The sequence below is a fragment of the Puma concolor genome, chromosome D3 (assembly GCF_028749965.1).
Source record: "Puma concolor isolate L17-30 chromosome D3, mPumCon1.1.hap2, whole genome shotgun sequence".
Classification (NCBI taxonomy): Eukaryota; Metazoa; Chordata; class Mammalia; order Carnivora; family Felidae; genus Puma; species Puma concolor.
In genome coordinates, this window is record NC_141678.1 from 43,849,169 (window position 1) to 43,864,011 (window position 14,843).

Below are 14,843 nucleotides of genomic sequence, written 5' to 3' on the forward strand. Positions count from 1 at the left end.
AAGCAGACTCCAGTCTCCAAGCTGACAGCAAAGAGCCTGACACATGGCTCGAACTCACAAGCTGCGAGATCATGACCTGAGCCGAAGTAGGATGCTTTACCAACTGAGCCACCCAGGCACCCCAAGAGTCAATTTTATAAGTTTGCTGGGATGATTAAGGAGCTCATACATGTAAAGCACTTAGAATTCAAGAACACAACAGCACTCAATAGATGTTATTATTTCCTGCACAGCATTTATCACACAATCAAATTCTGTTATATAAAAACTCCATGAGGGCAAGAACTCTTCTGCTCACAGTGCCAGGTTCATATATATTTGTTGAGAATAAACAAATGAAAATATTTTCCAAAAGTGAATGAATAAAATGTTATTATATGAATACCCTACCTAGGATATTGTAGCAGCCCTGAAAATGCTCCACCCAGATATTTTTGCTTGTAGGGAGCAAAAATGACTGACAGCCCTAGCTGTTAACCTCTGGATCCACTACATTGGCACGGAGGCCAGGCTTTCTGAGGGCTATTTCTAGTCAATGACTGAGCATGGCAGAGGTCCTAGTTCAGGCTCATTCTGGCAAACTGCAAGAGTCTTCTGACAAGAAGTTTCACCTGAGGACTCCTCATTGGCAGAGTCATACCTTTCCTGGAGCTGCGTTTCACTCAGAAACTTCCTACCTAGCCCTCCTTCCTTTCTTCTCTCCTCCCACAGGTATCAGTCCTGTGTTGTGGTCCATCAGCTTTCTGCCTGCTCCTGCTCCCTCCATAACAAATTCTTGTTGGTGTCTGCTTATTGGTAGACCCAAACTAACACAATCAGAACCTTCAGAAACAAACCCTGAGGTGAGAATTTGTGAGCAAATGATTTAGGTGCTGTCAGGAGAAGCCAGTAAGGGAGAGGGAGAATCAGGATAGAGAACAGGAATAAACCAAGCAATGGTACAGTTTCAGGTAAAAATCTCTGCTTAACCCTGGAGGGAAGTTAGGCTTACTAGGGCAAGAAGTCATCCATTTCTGTGACTTCTATTCTCACCTTGAATTACACTCAATCTGTGTGGTTCAACCAAGCTCATGATTTTACAATGTACATTAGACAATGACATTTACAGTACTTAAAATGTAATAAAACATAATACTGCATACATAAGCCAATAATATTGTATTTGTGCCTGGTAGATAGTAGGCACTCAGTAAATATGTACTGAAAGAACATTACAATAATAACAAAATAAAATGCTTGAAAATTGCCACCACCCTATAAAAAATATAGTACCCACAGTTTTCATATAATTCCTCTTTTTCCACAAAAATTAAGTCCCAAAATATACACAAAGTGCCATCTCTCTTCCATTCTTATTCTTTGCAGTTCCACTTCTCTCCAAATGTAGGAGTCTCATTCTTTTTTCTCAGCTTTGCTTCTCAAACATCAACTCCATATCAATATAATTATTTCAATCCACTCAAGTGACAGAGAGAAAGGGAAGGATGGCTAAGGGCCCAGAACCTGAACCAGCAAAAGCTGCAATCCAACATCCTAACGTAGCTGGTGATCACAGAACAAAAAGTTTCCTTTGCCCTGGACCAGAGGATAAACACCAGAACAAAAGCAGACTAAGCTTCCTCCTTGGTCCTTTTCTGTTATTACTCTAATGGTAACTTGAATCCAAGTGAGAGTACTCCAAAGAAAAAGAATAATGATGTGAATACTTAGAACTGATCTAAACCACTCAGCCTAGAATTCCCCATGGAGGGTATTTCCTAAGAGAGGCAGTCCCTGGTCCACCTTACCTTGCTAGGAAAAACAGGTGCTCAGTAACTGTAAGTGAAGATGTTATGTGCCTGCCCTTTGAGTGTTATTACATACTTTTGAAAATTCATATGTTATTGATGACAGTGGGATCCTCACCCATATCTAACTGTAAGGAAATAATTATGGGATATTAATTAGGCCTATGGCTTGGTAATGATTCAAGAGTTAAGACTTTAGAAAAATACAGGCTTTGGGATTAAAGGTAGGCTCAATTCCCAAACTAGCTTTCTCTAGCCATGTGAGCTAGGACAGCTGAAACTTTTCCTCACTGTTATAGAACTATGCACAATGTTGTTGTAAGGTATAGAAATACTACAAGAAAGTGTCATAAGGTGGTGGTCATTAAAACTTGACCATTACCCATGACAATATAACATACTATCATGACAGTAATGAGCACAAATTTTGGAATCAAAACTCCTGGGTTGTCTTATTTTGCTGATTCCTGATATCAAGAACCCTATTTCTTTGAGTTTGCTTCCTCATGGATGAAATAATTGTATTACCCACCTCAAAATATCACATAGAGGATCAAATGAGGTACTACATGTCAAGTGCACTCAGAATTATAAAACATTTATTAACATGCTTAAATATTTAAATGCTTAAATATTTTACTGTAGTGATTTTTGATGGACACCTTTTAAAAATGCATTCTCTACTTCTTGGCCTTATTGAATGAATATAATCTTACCTTGAGTTCTCAAGATCATACCAATGTCTTTGATGTTTGTCTTTAAGGTATCTAGCATCAGATTGCTGCCTTTTTAAAAATAGGTTTTCTTTTTAAATTTTTATTGTGGTAAAACATACATAAAACTTAGTATTTTAATCATTTTAAGTGTACCATTCAGTGACATAAGTACATTCATATTATTGCACAATCATTACGACTATCCATTTCAGAAATTTGTCATCTTCCCAAGCTAAAATCTGTACTCATTAAACAATAACTCCCCATTGTCACCTGATTACGTTTTTTCCTACACTTTCATCTGGTGTTGCCTCACTCATTAGCAGCAAAATGGCTCATTTCTCTCCTTCACTCCAAAATAAACTGCCAGTAATAACCTGCTGTAAAAGCCATTTTTAAACCCATAACATTCTTTGGCCGCAAACATCAATACAATCTGGTTCCAGCTGGATGCTTCAGCCCTATTTCTGTGCAGAAGCCAATGTTAAAGTAAAAATAAACAGCTATCTTTCACTGTGCCTTCTCCCTTCCACACTTCTGCTCATACCATTCTATTTGGAAGATCTCTCCTATTCAGCGTGTACTGAAAGAGAAAGATCGAAGAGGAATGCATGAAGGTTCCTTGACCCATGTGGTATTGATTCTCTTTTGATCACTTATAGCAACTATTACCTAAATTACTGATAGAAATTGTATAGTTTTCCTTTATGTCAAATAGAGTTCCTCAAAAAAGAATTAAGCTATATTATTTTTGTTCAATCATTTGTTCAAATAGTTATTATTTATTCAACAAATACTGTCCACTGTATACAAGTGCCTAACAGATGTTTGTCAAATAAACAAATAGAATTCTAAGTCATGGGGCTTTGGTGAATAATACACTCTAGTTCTTATGTTTGAATTCTTGTAAAAAAAATTTTTTTTTTAATTTACCTCTCATGTCTTAGTTGTACTCCAGATAGTTAATAATTATCTGTAATATAATAATAATCCTATTACATCAGCTAATACCAGTTTATTTAGTCAACTTGTAAATTTAAGTCATACACTCAAACATGAGTAATTCTGTTGATTCTAAGTTTTCTTTAACGCCTATTTATTACTGAGAGACAGAGACAGAGCATGAGTGAGGGAGGGGCAGAGTGGGGGAGAATCCGAATCCGAATCCGAATCAGCCTCCAGGCTCTGAGCTGTCAGCATAGAGCCCGATGCGAGACCGGGAGATCATGACCTGAGCCGAAGTCAGACGCTTAACCTACTGAGCCACCCAGGCGCCCGGATTCTGTTGATGCTAAAAAAAGACTGCAATGCTCCGGGTAGCCACCATTGTTCACAATTCCCACTTAGGGGCAAGATTATGCAAAATTATCCTTTGGTTAGCTTCCTGTATTCTTGTTAGAAGCCAAAGAAGGAAACAAGGTACACATGGAACGGTCTAAGATCGTTAGGGAAGTTCCTCCCGTTTGGGTCAGTGCTGCTTTCCCCACAGCATTTAAGTCCAACAGAGAAAGTGCCCCTTGGCCTTTCATTGGCCAAGCCTCCCCTGTGAGGACTAAGGGTTTTGCAACTGGGGTCTCTACCCTGGATGCAGTGCCATCCATTTTCCAACGAGCCTCGAGTTTTGCATTCCTCTTCGGTCTCTTTCAGTAGACACCTCTATGTGCAGCAAAGTTAACTGATACCAAGATATTGATAATGATGCTCATATTCCCATTGCAAGCCACATTTGCTTTGTTTCATTTGAGCTTTTCGACAGACTTGTGATACAGGCTTTTTTTTTTAAAAACATTTTATTTATTTTTGAGAGAGACAGAGTGCGAGCGGGGAGGGGTAGAGAGAGAAGGAGACACAGAATCCGAAGCAGGCTCCAGGTTCCAAGCTGTCAGCACAGAGCTCGACGAGGGGCTCGAACCCACGTACCGTGAGATCATGACCTGAGCCGAAGTCGGACGCTTAACCGACAGAGCCACCCAGGCGCCACCCTCCCCCCCCCCCCGCCTCCTTTTTTTCTATTTCACATAAAAGGGAACTGCTCCTAAGCTACAGAGCCCATGCACTATAAAGGCCCACGAACTACTCAGCAAGGCCGTAGCTGAGACCACTCCCTCCGGAGAACGACTGCGGTCCGGAGATCACAGGCACTGCCAACAACTTCCCCAGCCTGGGGCACTCCCAGATAAACCACCTGCTCTGGATTCCCGGGCAGCGGTTACGTTCCAGCGCGACCCAGTGAGCCTTACTACCCGCCATTCACCCGGTTTCCCCAAAGCAGGAAAACCACCACAGTTGCGCGGGTCCCGGCCTATTCCCCGACCAGCAGCGCCGAGCTTACAGGGCGAGGCCCCTCATATACCGTCACCCCAACAGTTCCCTACGAAACCGGACTAGACATGGTGTGGCTGACTCAGCCTTCCAACGTCCCGCTGAATTCAAGTCACCGCGGAAGCGGCCAGCGGCCAGCCGACCCACCCCTAGGCTCACAGGCCGCTCTAGCCGAACACGGAGGCAGCAATCTCGTTACTCCCGCTTGACGTCATCCGCGAGCGCCGCAGCGCGGTGGCGGGCACGCGCAGCCGAGAAGATGTCTCCGACGCCGCCACTCTTCAGTTTGCCCGAAGCGCGGACGCGGTTTACGGTGAGCGGACCGTGGGAGAGTGTGGCCCTAACCCGGCTCTATCTTTTTCCTCCTCTTCCTGAAAACACTCGAATTTTGCTCTGGGGTAAAGCGGGGACGGAGGTGTGTAAGGCGCGGTGTCGGCTCCCGGCCCCGTCGGGGGTTGGGAGGTGGGAAAGACGCATTACTTGCCTCTTCCGTGCGTCCTGAGCTGTCCGCCTCCGTCCTTCTGCAGGCAGGTCTCTGAACTCCGCGTTCTGGGCGCCTTTGTGCCCTGCGTGGAGGGTTTATCCGCAGACTCCCTCCAGTGCGGTCGAGCTCCCGTGCAGTGCTCGCTTAGCTAGGCAGGTGTCTCCAAAATTGCTTAAGGGTGAAGGCGGGAGTGGTTTTAGCCCAGAGAACTGGCTCCCGCCCCGCCCCCTAAGCTGCGGGTGGTGGTGGTTCTGGCCGCTTATTCACCACCCTTTAACCTACCATATCTCTCTCCTAAGAGATTAACGAGGAGATCCAAAGCAGGAAAACAGAGATCAGCTTGGGAATTGTTGCCAGATGTCTTTTTATTCTTACAAAATGAGGAGGAGTACTTTGAGCATTTGGGGAGCGCCTTACAGAGCGTTTTTGTTAGCTTATTTAACTCTTAGCACTGTGAAGTAGGCAAAGCTCTGTTAAGCCTGGTAGATTGGAGACCACCCCCCTGCCAGAATTAGGTGATGTACTTCCCTGGTGTTTCTGACTTCAGACCCAGGATTCTTTTTATGTTGCCCATCACAGCATGAAGAACCCTGTCCTAAGTTGTTTGCCTATATTTGTCTTTAGCATTTGAGCCAGTATTTCAAATCATGATTCAACTACTGACATATGTAACTGTGCTTACCTAGTTATAGTGACGGCAGAATAAAAATTCTGTGAAAGAAAATTGATTCTTTGTAGTCAGTTTTCTTGTGTGCAGGTTATTTTTTTCCCATACAATGAGGGTTTATTTGTTAATCAGGTTATATCTTAGTTATGTCTTCAGAATCGTTTTCTTTCTGTGTATTTTGCTGTAATCCCAGGTGCTCTGAAATTCTGCTAAGAGTAACTGTCAGCAGTATCCAATATCGTATTAGTCTCAGAGGGGACCATTTAATTGGAGATCATCTGGTCCAGTACTTCTAAAGGTTCAGTGTGCAGTGGGATCACTTGGAGATCTTGTTAAATGTAGACTGGTTCAGTAGGTCTGGAATGGAGCCTGAAAGTGTGCGTTTCTAACAAGTTCCCACGTGGTGCCTCTGCTGCTATTAGTAATAAGCATCTACAGCAACCCCCTTATTTAACTGGTGAAGAAATTGAAGCACAAAGAAACAAGAAGATATGTCCAAGATAACACAGTCTCCTTTTGGCAGAGTCAGGAATGGACATTTCCAGTGTAAATGTGACTCCTGGGGGTAAAGAGATGACTTTCCAAGTGTATGTGGATTTTCACAGAGTGAATGACTTTGCAGTATTTTTGTCTTTGATACTTCTTTTTTGTTTTTTTAAGTTTTATTTTTAAGTAATCTCTACACCCAGTGCAGGGGTTAAACTTACAACTTGAGACTTACAGTTGCATGCTCTACCAACTGAGCCAAATCCCACCCCCTGCTTTTTTGTCTTTCAAATTATGGCTAGTTTAAGACAATTAGCAGGTATTCAGTGTTGACTATGTGTCAGGGACTGTGCTGAGCAAACTAGAGAAGGTAGGACTTGAGATGGGTCTTGAAGAATGGATAGAATTTGCATGAGCTGGTGGGAAGAACAACATAAATGAAAACACTAGAATGAGCTTGACAGAAAATAATGAAAAAATGGCTAGACCTTAGTGGAGAGTATATGTTAAGTTGTAGTGGGAAATAAGGTTGGATGGGTTGAGGGAGATAATATCAAGGACTTGAGAGGGGGCTGTGAAATTTTAAAATGAAAGCCTATAAATAAGGAGGCATTTGGAGATTAAAAAAAAAACAAAACAGTATACTCTCATGTATGTGATATTTTAAGAAATGGTAGGTGGGAACACCTAGAATGAGAAAGTCTACTTGGGAAGCTCTTGTTAAGTTCACAGTGATTAGAGTGTGTATCATTGGCACCTGGGTGGCTCAGCCACTTGGGCATCCAACTCTTGATTTCGGCTCAGATCATGATCTCATGTACACTGACAGTATGCAGCCTGCTTGGGAGTTTCTCTCTCCCTCTCTCTCTGCCCCTCCTCTGCTTGGGCTCGCACTTGCTCGCTTGCTCTCGCTCTCTCTCTCTCTCTCAAAGAAAAATAAATAAATAAACTTAAAAAAATAAAGAATTACTGATGGAATGACTGATAGGTAATTTTTCCCACGCATAAGCATTTCCAGCTAGACAGACTATTGATGAGTAATGTTTTTCAGTAAATAATAAGCAAAAATATTTCCACTTACATGCTATTTTTACTTTTCTAGAAGTCTACTAGAGAGGCCCTGAACAACAAAAATATAAAGCCGTTGTTGAATACCTTCAGCCAATTACCTGGCAGGTAAGGCATTGATATCCATGAAATATCACTTGCCGAGATCGCTATACTTACCTTGAGCTGTTTAAAAAAATTCAGGTGTCTTTTGTTTTTAATAGTGAAAATGAAAAAAAATGTACCCTTGACCAAGCTTTCAGAGGTGTTCTAGAAGAAGAAATTGTAAGTATGTCTTTCTTTAGTGTTAAAATTTTGCTGATAAATTAATAAATGTTATTTTTGAAATTGCTTTTATCTCAATAGATATTTACGATTATTTTTTTCTATAGTGAACTTGCTACTTTGTGAAAGCTGACTTGATCACAATATAGGGATTATGTAATTGTTCAGGATTTTGACAGCACAAGTGAAATTTAAGGGTTTGGTTTAACAAATGAGCTCTCCAAGTGAATAGAAGAAAAGTTGATATGAGGTGTTCCTGAGCAAGAACTAGAATTTTAGATCGGCCCTTTCACTTTGCTCTAGAAACAGTGACATCCTTCAGTAACATGAAAGGTCTAGTCCAAGGATGTTCAGCACGAGTACTGGGATTCCATGACCTCATTTTCCTATGATGACTTCATCAGTAAGCATACAAAAATAACTAGAGCCTATCCAACTTCAGTAGAGAAATTTAACCTAAACATGAAAATTGAATTTATTTACCATTAGTGGGGCACCCAAAGGAAAGGAAAACTTTCAGCAGTTTATTCTTGGTTAAGTAAAGGTTGTGTCTCAAGAAGCTGGATCCTTTTCTAATGACCATAATACAGTGTCCCTTTCTTTTGAACAATTCTATATCAAAACTCATTTTTTTTTTCTCCAGCCCTAGTCACATATGCCTTGTGAGGCATTGGACAAGTTACTTTGCTTTACTGAGGCTCAATTTCATTTGTAAGAGGGGAAATAATATTCTTTCAAGGCTGTTGTATAAAACACTTAACGAGCACTCAAAAAATGCTAGTTTCTATGATGTTATTGAACCTGAGCATTACCTCCCTTCTATTAAAACCCTCAGGCATATTGATACATGAGTACAACTAATTACCCTCACCCTGTCTTTGCCCTGTGCCATTGATTGAGTTATGGCCTCTGCTTCTGTACTTGATTAGCTTGTTGCCATAGTCATGGTAATATAACCATTTTCCTGAGACCATTGTATTTTAAGTGAATCACCTTGATTATTATTTACTTGATCTACTTTGACAATTAATGATTCTATTACTATTTTTCATTTTTTGTATTTTTATCTTCGTAATTTTATTATATGTAAGAAATGTGTTTATCTTGTATTTCTGATAATTTGATGTCAGAAAATATGTTTTTATTCTTATCAAACTAGCCTGGACTCTGGCCCTTAAATTGTTTTCTCCTCTGTTGGTAGATAAATCACTCATCATGTGAAAACGTTTTAGCTATTATTTCTCTTGCTATTGGGGGAGTAACTGAAGGTAAGTACGGTTTTGTTTTTTTTTAAGTAATCATGGACGTGACATGCTTTATTTAAAACTTATTCTCCTCATACCTCTCATCTATTTGATTTTGTTCGTTTTTCAAATTCTCCCTACTACCTTTGCCAAGATGTTATCCCAATGAAATTAGCTCACACTTCTTGTCTCTAGTATGCAGCACACATTTTGGCACTTTCTTTGTTCTCCAGTTGTTTCGTTCATTCAGTAAATATTTATTGAGCATCTACTATGTGCCTGGTACTGAGCCAGGACTAGAAGGTTCAATGGTACAGAAAACCTATCCCTGCCCATAAGGAGCCTAGTGGCTAATGGGGGAAACAAATGTGTAAATTTCTTACTATGGTCTAATTACTGTGAAGTAGGAATGAAGTGTGGTTGGAGTGATTCTCTAAACTCTAAAGGAATAAGGAAGGTCTTAGAAGGGAAGCTGTAACAGGAGCTGGGATGTGAGGAATGATGGATTTGTCAGGCAGAAAGGGAAAGGAATACACAGCTACGTAAAGGCCAAGTTCAGCCTGGCTAAAGAATTGTGTTGAGCAGAGGGGTGAGAGGATGATGACAATGGTGAGGAAAGAAGGAGCAGAGGTAGCTTAGGGTTCTTTGTTAAGGGTTTTGTATACTAAGCTAACAAGGAACTATGGTGGAAGAGTTGGATTGGGAGAGACTGTTGGCAGGAAAATTAGGGGACTGTTAAAATGGGGCAGTGATGTTGGGGGATGGTTTCAAGACTAAAAAAGGCATTTAGGAAGTACACAATGTCGAGGTGCCTGCGTGGCTCAGTCAGTTAAGCATCCGCCTCTTGGTTTTGGATCAGGTCATGATCTCACATTTCATGAGTTTGAGCCCCACATCAGGCCGGGTACTGACAGTGCAGAGCCTACTTGGGATTCTCTGTCTCCCTCTCTCTCTCTGCCCCTTCCTGACTTGCTCTCTCTGTCTCTCTCAAAATGAATAAACTTAAAAAAAATTTTTAAATTAGAAAAAGGAAGTACGCAGTGTCTAACACATAAGTGGGAGCTCATTAAATGTTTGCAGAAAGAAGCAGTGAAAAACTAGTTCATCAGTAGTCTTTTAACAAATTTAATTGAAATACTCATTAATTCAGATAATTTATGTGAAAAGTGCCTTTTAATCTGTAAAGCATTATTCACATTATTTTGATACCTATTCCTACAAAAACTAGACTATTCAAGGTAAAAGTGATCTTCTAGTGCAGCAGCAAGCTATTCTGTGAACTTAAGCATAGTTCATAAATTCTGACTTCACACATTAAACTTTTATTTATATTTCTTTTTTCTTTTTTTTTTATTATTATGTATTTATTTTTTTCAACATTTATTTATTTTTGGGACAGAGAGAGACAGAGCATGAACGGGTGAGGGGCAGAGAGAGAGGGAGACACAGAATCGGAAACAGGCTCCAGGCTCTGAGCCATCAGCCCAGAGCCCGACGCAGGGCTCGAACTCACGGACCGCGAGATCGTGACCTGGCTGAAGTCAGACACTTAACCAACTGCGCCACCCAGGCGCCCCTATTTATATTTCTTTAATTATTTTGAGAGAGAAAATCCCAAGCAGAAAATCCCCATGCTGTCAGCCCAGAGCCTAAAGTGGGACTCAATCCCACAAACTGTGGGTTCATGACTTGAGCCGAAATTAAGACTCGGTCACTTAACAGACTGAGCCACCCAGGCACCTTGACACACACTAAACTTTTATACAGGATATTCATTCATTCATTCATTCATTCATTCATTCAGCATACCTAAATGAGTTCTGCAATGGAGTTCCTTCCCCAGTTTTTGTCAAACAGCTGTGTCTCCTTAATTCATTGATTACCTTGATGTGTTAACTCTGGTAGACTAGTAATAATGCTTAACAGTTGAAGTTATACAAAGTCTATATTTAGAACTTTATTTGAGAAAGATAAGAACTTATGAACTTAGTTACACTGAAAATAAAGTCTTAGATGCTTTTTTAATTTAATTGGATGGGGAAAAGTCCTTCTTGACAGAGATTATTCTTCTTTACGTGGCGTGTTTTCAAATTGTCCATAAATATGTTTTGTTACATTCAACTCAGCAGATACTTTTTGAGCTTCTCTTTATCATCACTTTACTGATTAAAATGTACAAAAATGCCTACCCTTAAAAAGCTCATAGTCTGCTTAAAAATAATGTATGATAAATACTATAATTTATCTATACTGTGCTTTAGAAGTGTAGATGGGGTAGCCTGTTCAAAGGTATCAGGAGTTTTTTAGGTTCATGGATATTTGTCATGTGCTTTGAAAGATGGAGCAGGAATTTGCCACATGAGAAAGGAGGAAAACTAGGCAGAGAAAAACATTGAAAACAAAACCATGGAAGTATCAATATACCAAAGTGTCTGGGAATTGAGAAGAGGGAATCTGTGGCCAAGGTTAAGGTGAAGCAAAGAATGCGGTGTAGAAAGGCTAAGACACAGGTTGTGAAAGTTCTGGGGGATCATGCTATAGTCCAGTTCGTCAGAATCACCACTGAATCTCTGTTTTTAAATGAGATTGCAAGGCCTCACTTAGTTTTACTGAATCAGAACCTTCAGGAGTGGAATCTAGGTAATTTTCTTAAGTTCTGTAATTAAACGTGAGTTAACTCATGTCAAACTACACTGCAACTATGGGCAGGGAATATGCCTCTCAGATCTCTTGGGTGTACAGAGCATATTGTTTCTCAGGATCTAAAGTGGTAAGGCACTGTGGCAGTTTTCTAGTCCATCTCTGGCCTCTCCGCCCCCACCCCCCCCCCCACCCCCCGTAACATCCCTGGCAGGTGGTCATCCAGCCTATACGCCCATTGATAGAGCTTACTAATTTGATTTCTCTTAGTTTTGTCAGGTTTCCCTTGTATTGAGTTGAAATCTGCTGCCTTATGCCACCCACTGGTTTTTGGCCAGTATCCCTCACATCACATTGCAGATGGCATCATACCAGTGCAGAGTAGAGCTGGAAATAATACTTTCTTTTGAATTGAACATACTGTATCAATTGCAGCGTTTTGGGCTTACGGTGCTCCCTAGATATGTTGTTTGCATACTGTGCTTAAATGGCTACTTTTTTAAAACACTTAACAAGTGCTAGTAAGTGTTTCCTTAAGAGAAAAGGAAGAATGAGCAGCAAGATTAAAGTATTTTTAGCTAGTGCAAGTGACCTTTTCTTTAAAAAGTTTTTAAATTTATTGCTGTAGTTAAATAACATTGAATTTTGAAATAAACAGCTTTTTACTATACCATCTTTTCCCTTCAAACAATGCTTTTATTTTAAATGTTTAATAATAGTTGACATCAGTATCAAACTTTTTTTTATTATCTTTTTTGAAGGTAATCTTTTCAAATCAGAATGATATTTAACAACACTATGGAACATTTGGAAATGAGGAAATGGGAAAATACTATTCATAATTCCTCTACTTTAAAAAACTACCATTCATTTTGGTATATGTTTTTAGTTTCTCTAGTCTTTTTTAAAACTTTTATTATTGTAACCATATAATACGTACAGTTTTGAATCCTGCCTTTTTCACTTAACATTATAAGCATTTTCCAAGTTATAGTCGTCGTAACCATCGTTTTTAATTGGCTGCATTATATTCTTTTGAATAGCTTAGTGGTGAAGAAAACAGACTGTGGAGCCAGACTGCCTGGGTTCGTATCCCAGCTCTACCACTTACTGGCTCTATGGCCTTGGGCAAGTTATTTAACTTCTCTGTGTCTCAGTTTTCCCATTCTGGAGGTAATATTATCTACCTCATAGGGTTATAAGGATTAAATGTGTTAGTATACATAAAGTATTTACTTAGCGTGCCTGACATATAGTAAATGCTCTAGAAGTATTATCAAGGATTATTATCATCATCATTATTGAGTGCACATACCAAAAATTACTTAAGTATGTCCCATATTGGGGACTTTTAGGTTGCTTCCATTTCTTGTCTTTTAAAAAATTTGTTAGGGGTGAGAGAGTATACTGTTAAGATATTCTTCAGAATTATTTTGCATGAGCTATTTTACTGTACAGTTTTTAAAATTTTTAAATTGGCTTGTGCTCCACTTAAAGGTATTTGTACCGCATCTACACCTTTTGTATTATTGGGAGATGTTTTGGATTGTCTTCCTTTGGATCAGTGTGACACGATATTCACTTTTGTGGAAAAAAATGTTGCTACTTGGAAATCAGTAAGTGCCTTAGTTTCTTTTTATGCTTACATTATGTTTCTACAGATTCAGAGTTCAGAGGATAGTTTTTTTTGTTTTTGGGGTTTTGTTTTTTTTTTTTTTTTTTTTTTTGCTTATTTTTAATATTGGTGACTGCTGAAAAGTTTGTCCTTATGAGGGAATTACACTGTCTTACTTGGGGAGCCAAGTTAAGAGGCATGTGGGAAGAAAAAGTTTAACAAAATTTGACTGAGTAGTAACAATTAACTGGAAAATGCACACTTTTCATATTTAAAACAGTTACTCAGTAACATGTTTTGTTATATATGTAAAAATATCTATTTCGCTTAAAATGTTTGGGGGGGGAGAAAGTAAAAGTGGCATTGTAAACTCAGTGCATGTTAGTGTTCTTTTTTTTTTTTAATTTTATTTTTTAAATTTACATACAGATGAATTAGCATATAGTGCAACAATGATTTCAGGAGTAGATTCCTTAGTGCTCCTTACCCATTTAGCCCATCCCCACTCCCACACCCCCTCCAGTAACCCTCAGTTTGTTCTCCATATTTATGAGTCTCTTATGTTTTGTCCCCCTCCCTGTTTTTATATTATTTTTGTTTCCCTTCCCTTATGTTCATCTGTTTTGTCTCTTAAAGTCCTCATATGAGTGAAGTCATATGATACTGGTCTTTCTCTGACTGACTAATTTCACTTAGCATAATACCCTCCAGTTCCATCCACGTAGTTGCAAATGGCAAGATTTCATTCTTTTTGATTGCCGAGTAATATTCCATTGTATATATATACCACTTCTTTATCCATTCATCCATCGATGGACATTTGGGCTCTTTCCATACTTTGGCTATTGTCGATAGTGCTGCTATAAACATAGGGGTGCATGTGTCCCTTCGAAACAGCACACCTGTATCCCTTGGATAAATACCTAGTAGTGCAATTGCTGAGTCGTAGGGTAGTTCTATTTTTAGTTTTTTTGAGGAACCTCCATACTGTTTTCCAGAGTGGCTGCACCAGCTTACATTCCCATGTTAGTATTCTTTAATACCTTCTTTCCTGTAACTTATCATCAAAGAGTGTGCAACAACTTCTGAACAGTAGTAATAATTTCTGTCTTAATTTCAGAATACATTCTATTCTGCTGGGAAAAATTATCTACTACGTATGTGCAATGGTAAGTAATTAATTAGTAAATGATCGTGTTAAAACATAAATGTGGTTAGAGAAACAGGTGGTTGAATTAAACACAAGTGATAAAATTTTTAAAAATAGATTAGTACCATCATTTTTATAACAGACTGATTTGTTAAAACTGATCATTCACTTTAAATTAAACTGTTCTTGTTTGGGGTATAAACTTAAAAAAAAAAATAGTAAAATGTATCTTCTCCATGCTAAACTCATTTCATTCCTAATTTTTTAGTGCTTTTTTTTATGACAATAGTTTGTACCCCAGTTTTGAGAACTATTGCTTTAGGGAAATGCTCTTGACAGGCTGGTTAACAAATTTGGGTATAGTTGTAATAAACAGAGAATGATCTCCTATAACCTTCAT

General features: G+C 39.2%; 1 protein-coding gene across 1 annotated transcript in view; it reads left to right on the forward strand.

The window, feature by feature from the left end:
• Window positions 1–5,010: 5,010 nt before the first annotated feature.
• Window positions 5,011–14,843, forward strand: part of THOC1 (THO complex subunit 1) — a 53,195-nt gene continuing 43,362 nt past the window's right edge. Inside the window, exons 1-6 of the mRNA XM_086682575.1 lie at window positions 5,011–5,138; window positions 7,565–7,638; window positions 7,734–7,794; window positions 8,996–9,062; window positions 13,176–13,294; window positions 14,414–14,462. Coding sequence (XP_086538701.1) covers window positions 5,085–5,138; window positions 7,565–7,638; window positions 7,734–7,794; window positions 8,996–9,062; window positions 13,176–13,294; window positions 14,414–14,462 — 424 coding nt within the window. The 5' untranslated portion in view covers window positions 5,011–5,084. The remainder of the gene's footprint in view (window positions 5,139–7,564; window positions 7,639–7,733; window positions 7,795–8,995; window positions 9,063–13,175; window positions 13,295–14,413; window positions 14,463–14,843) is intronic.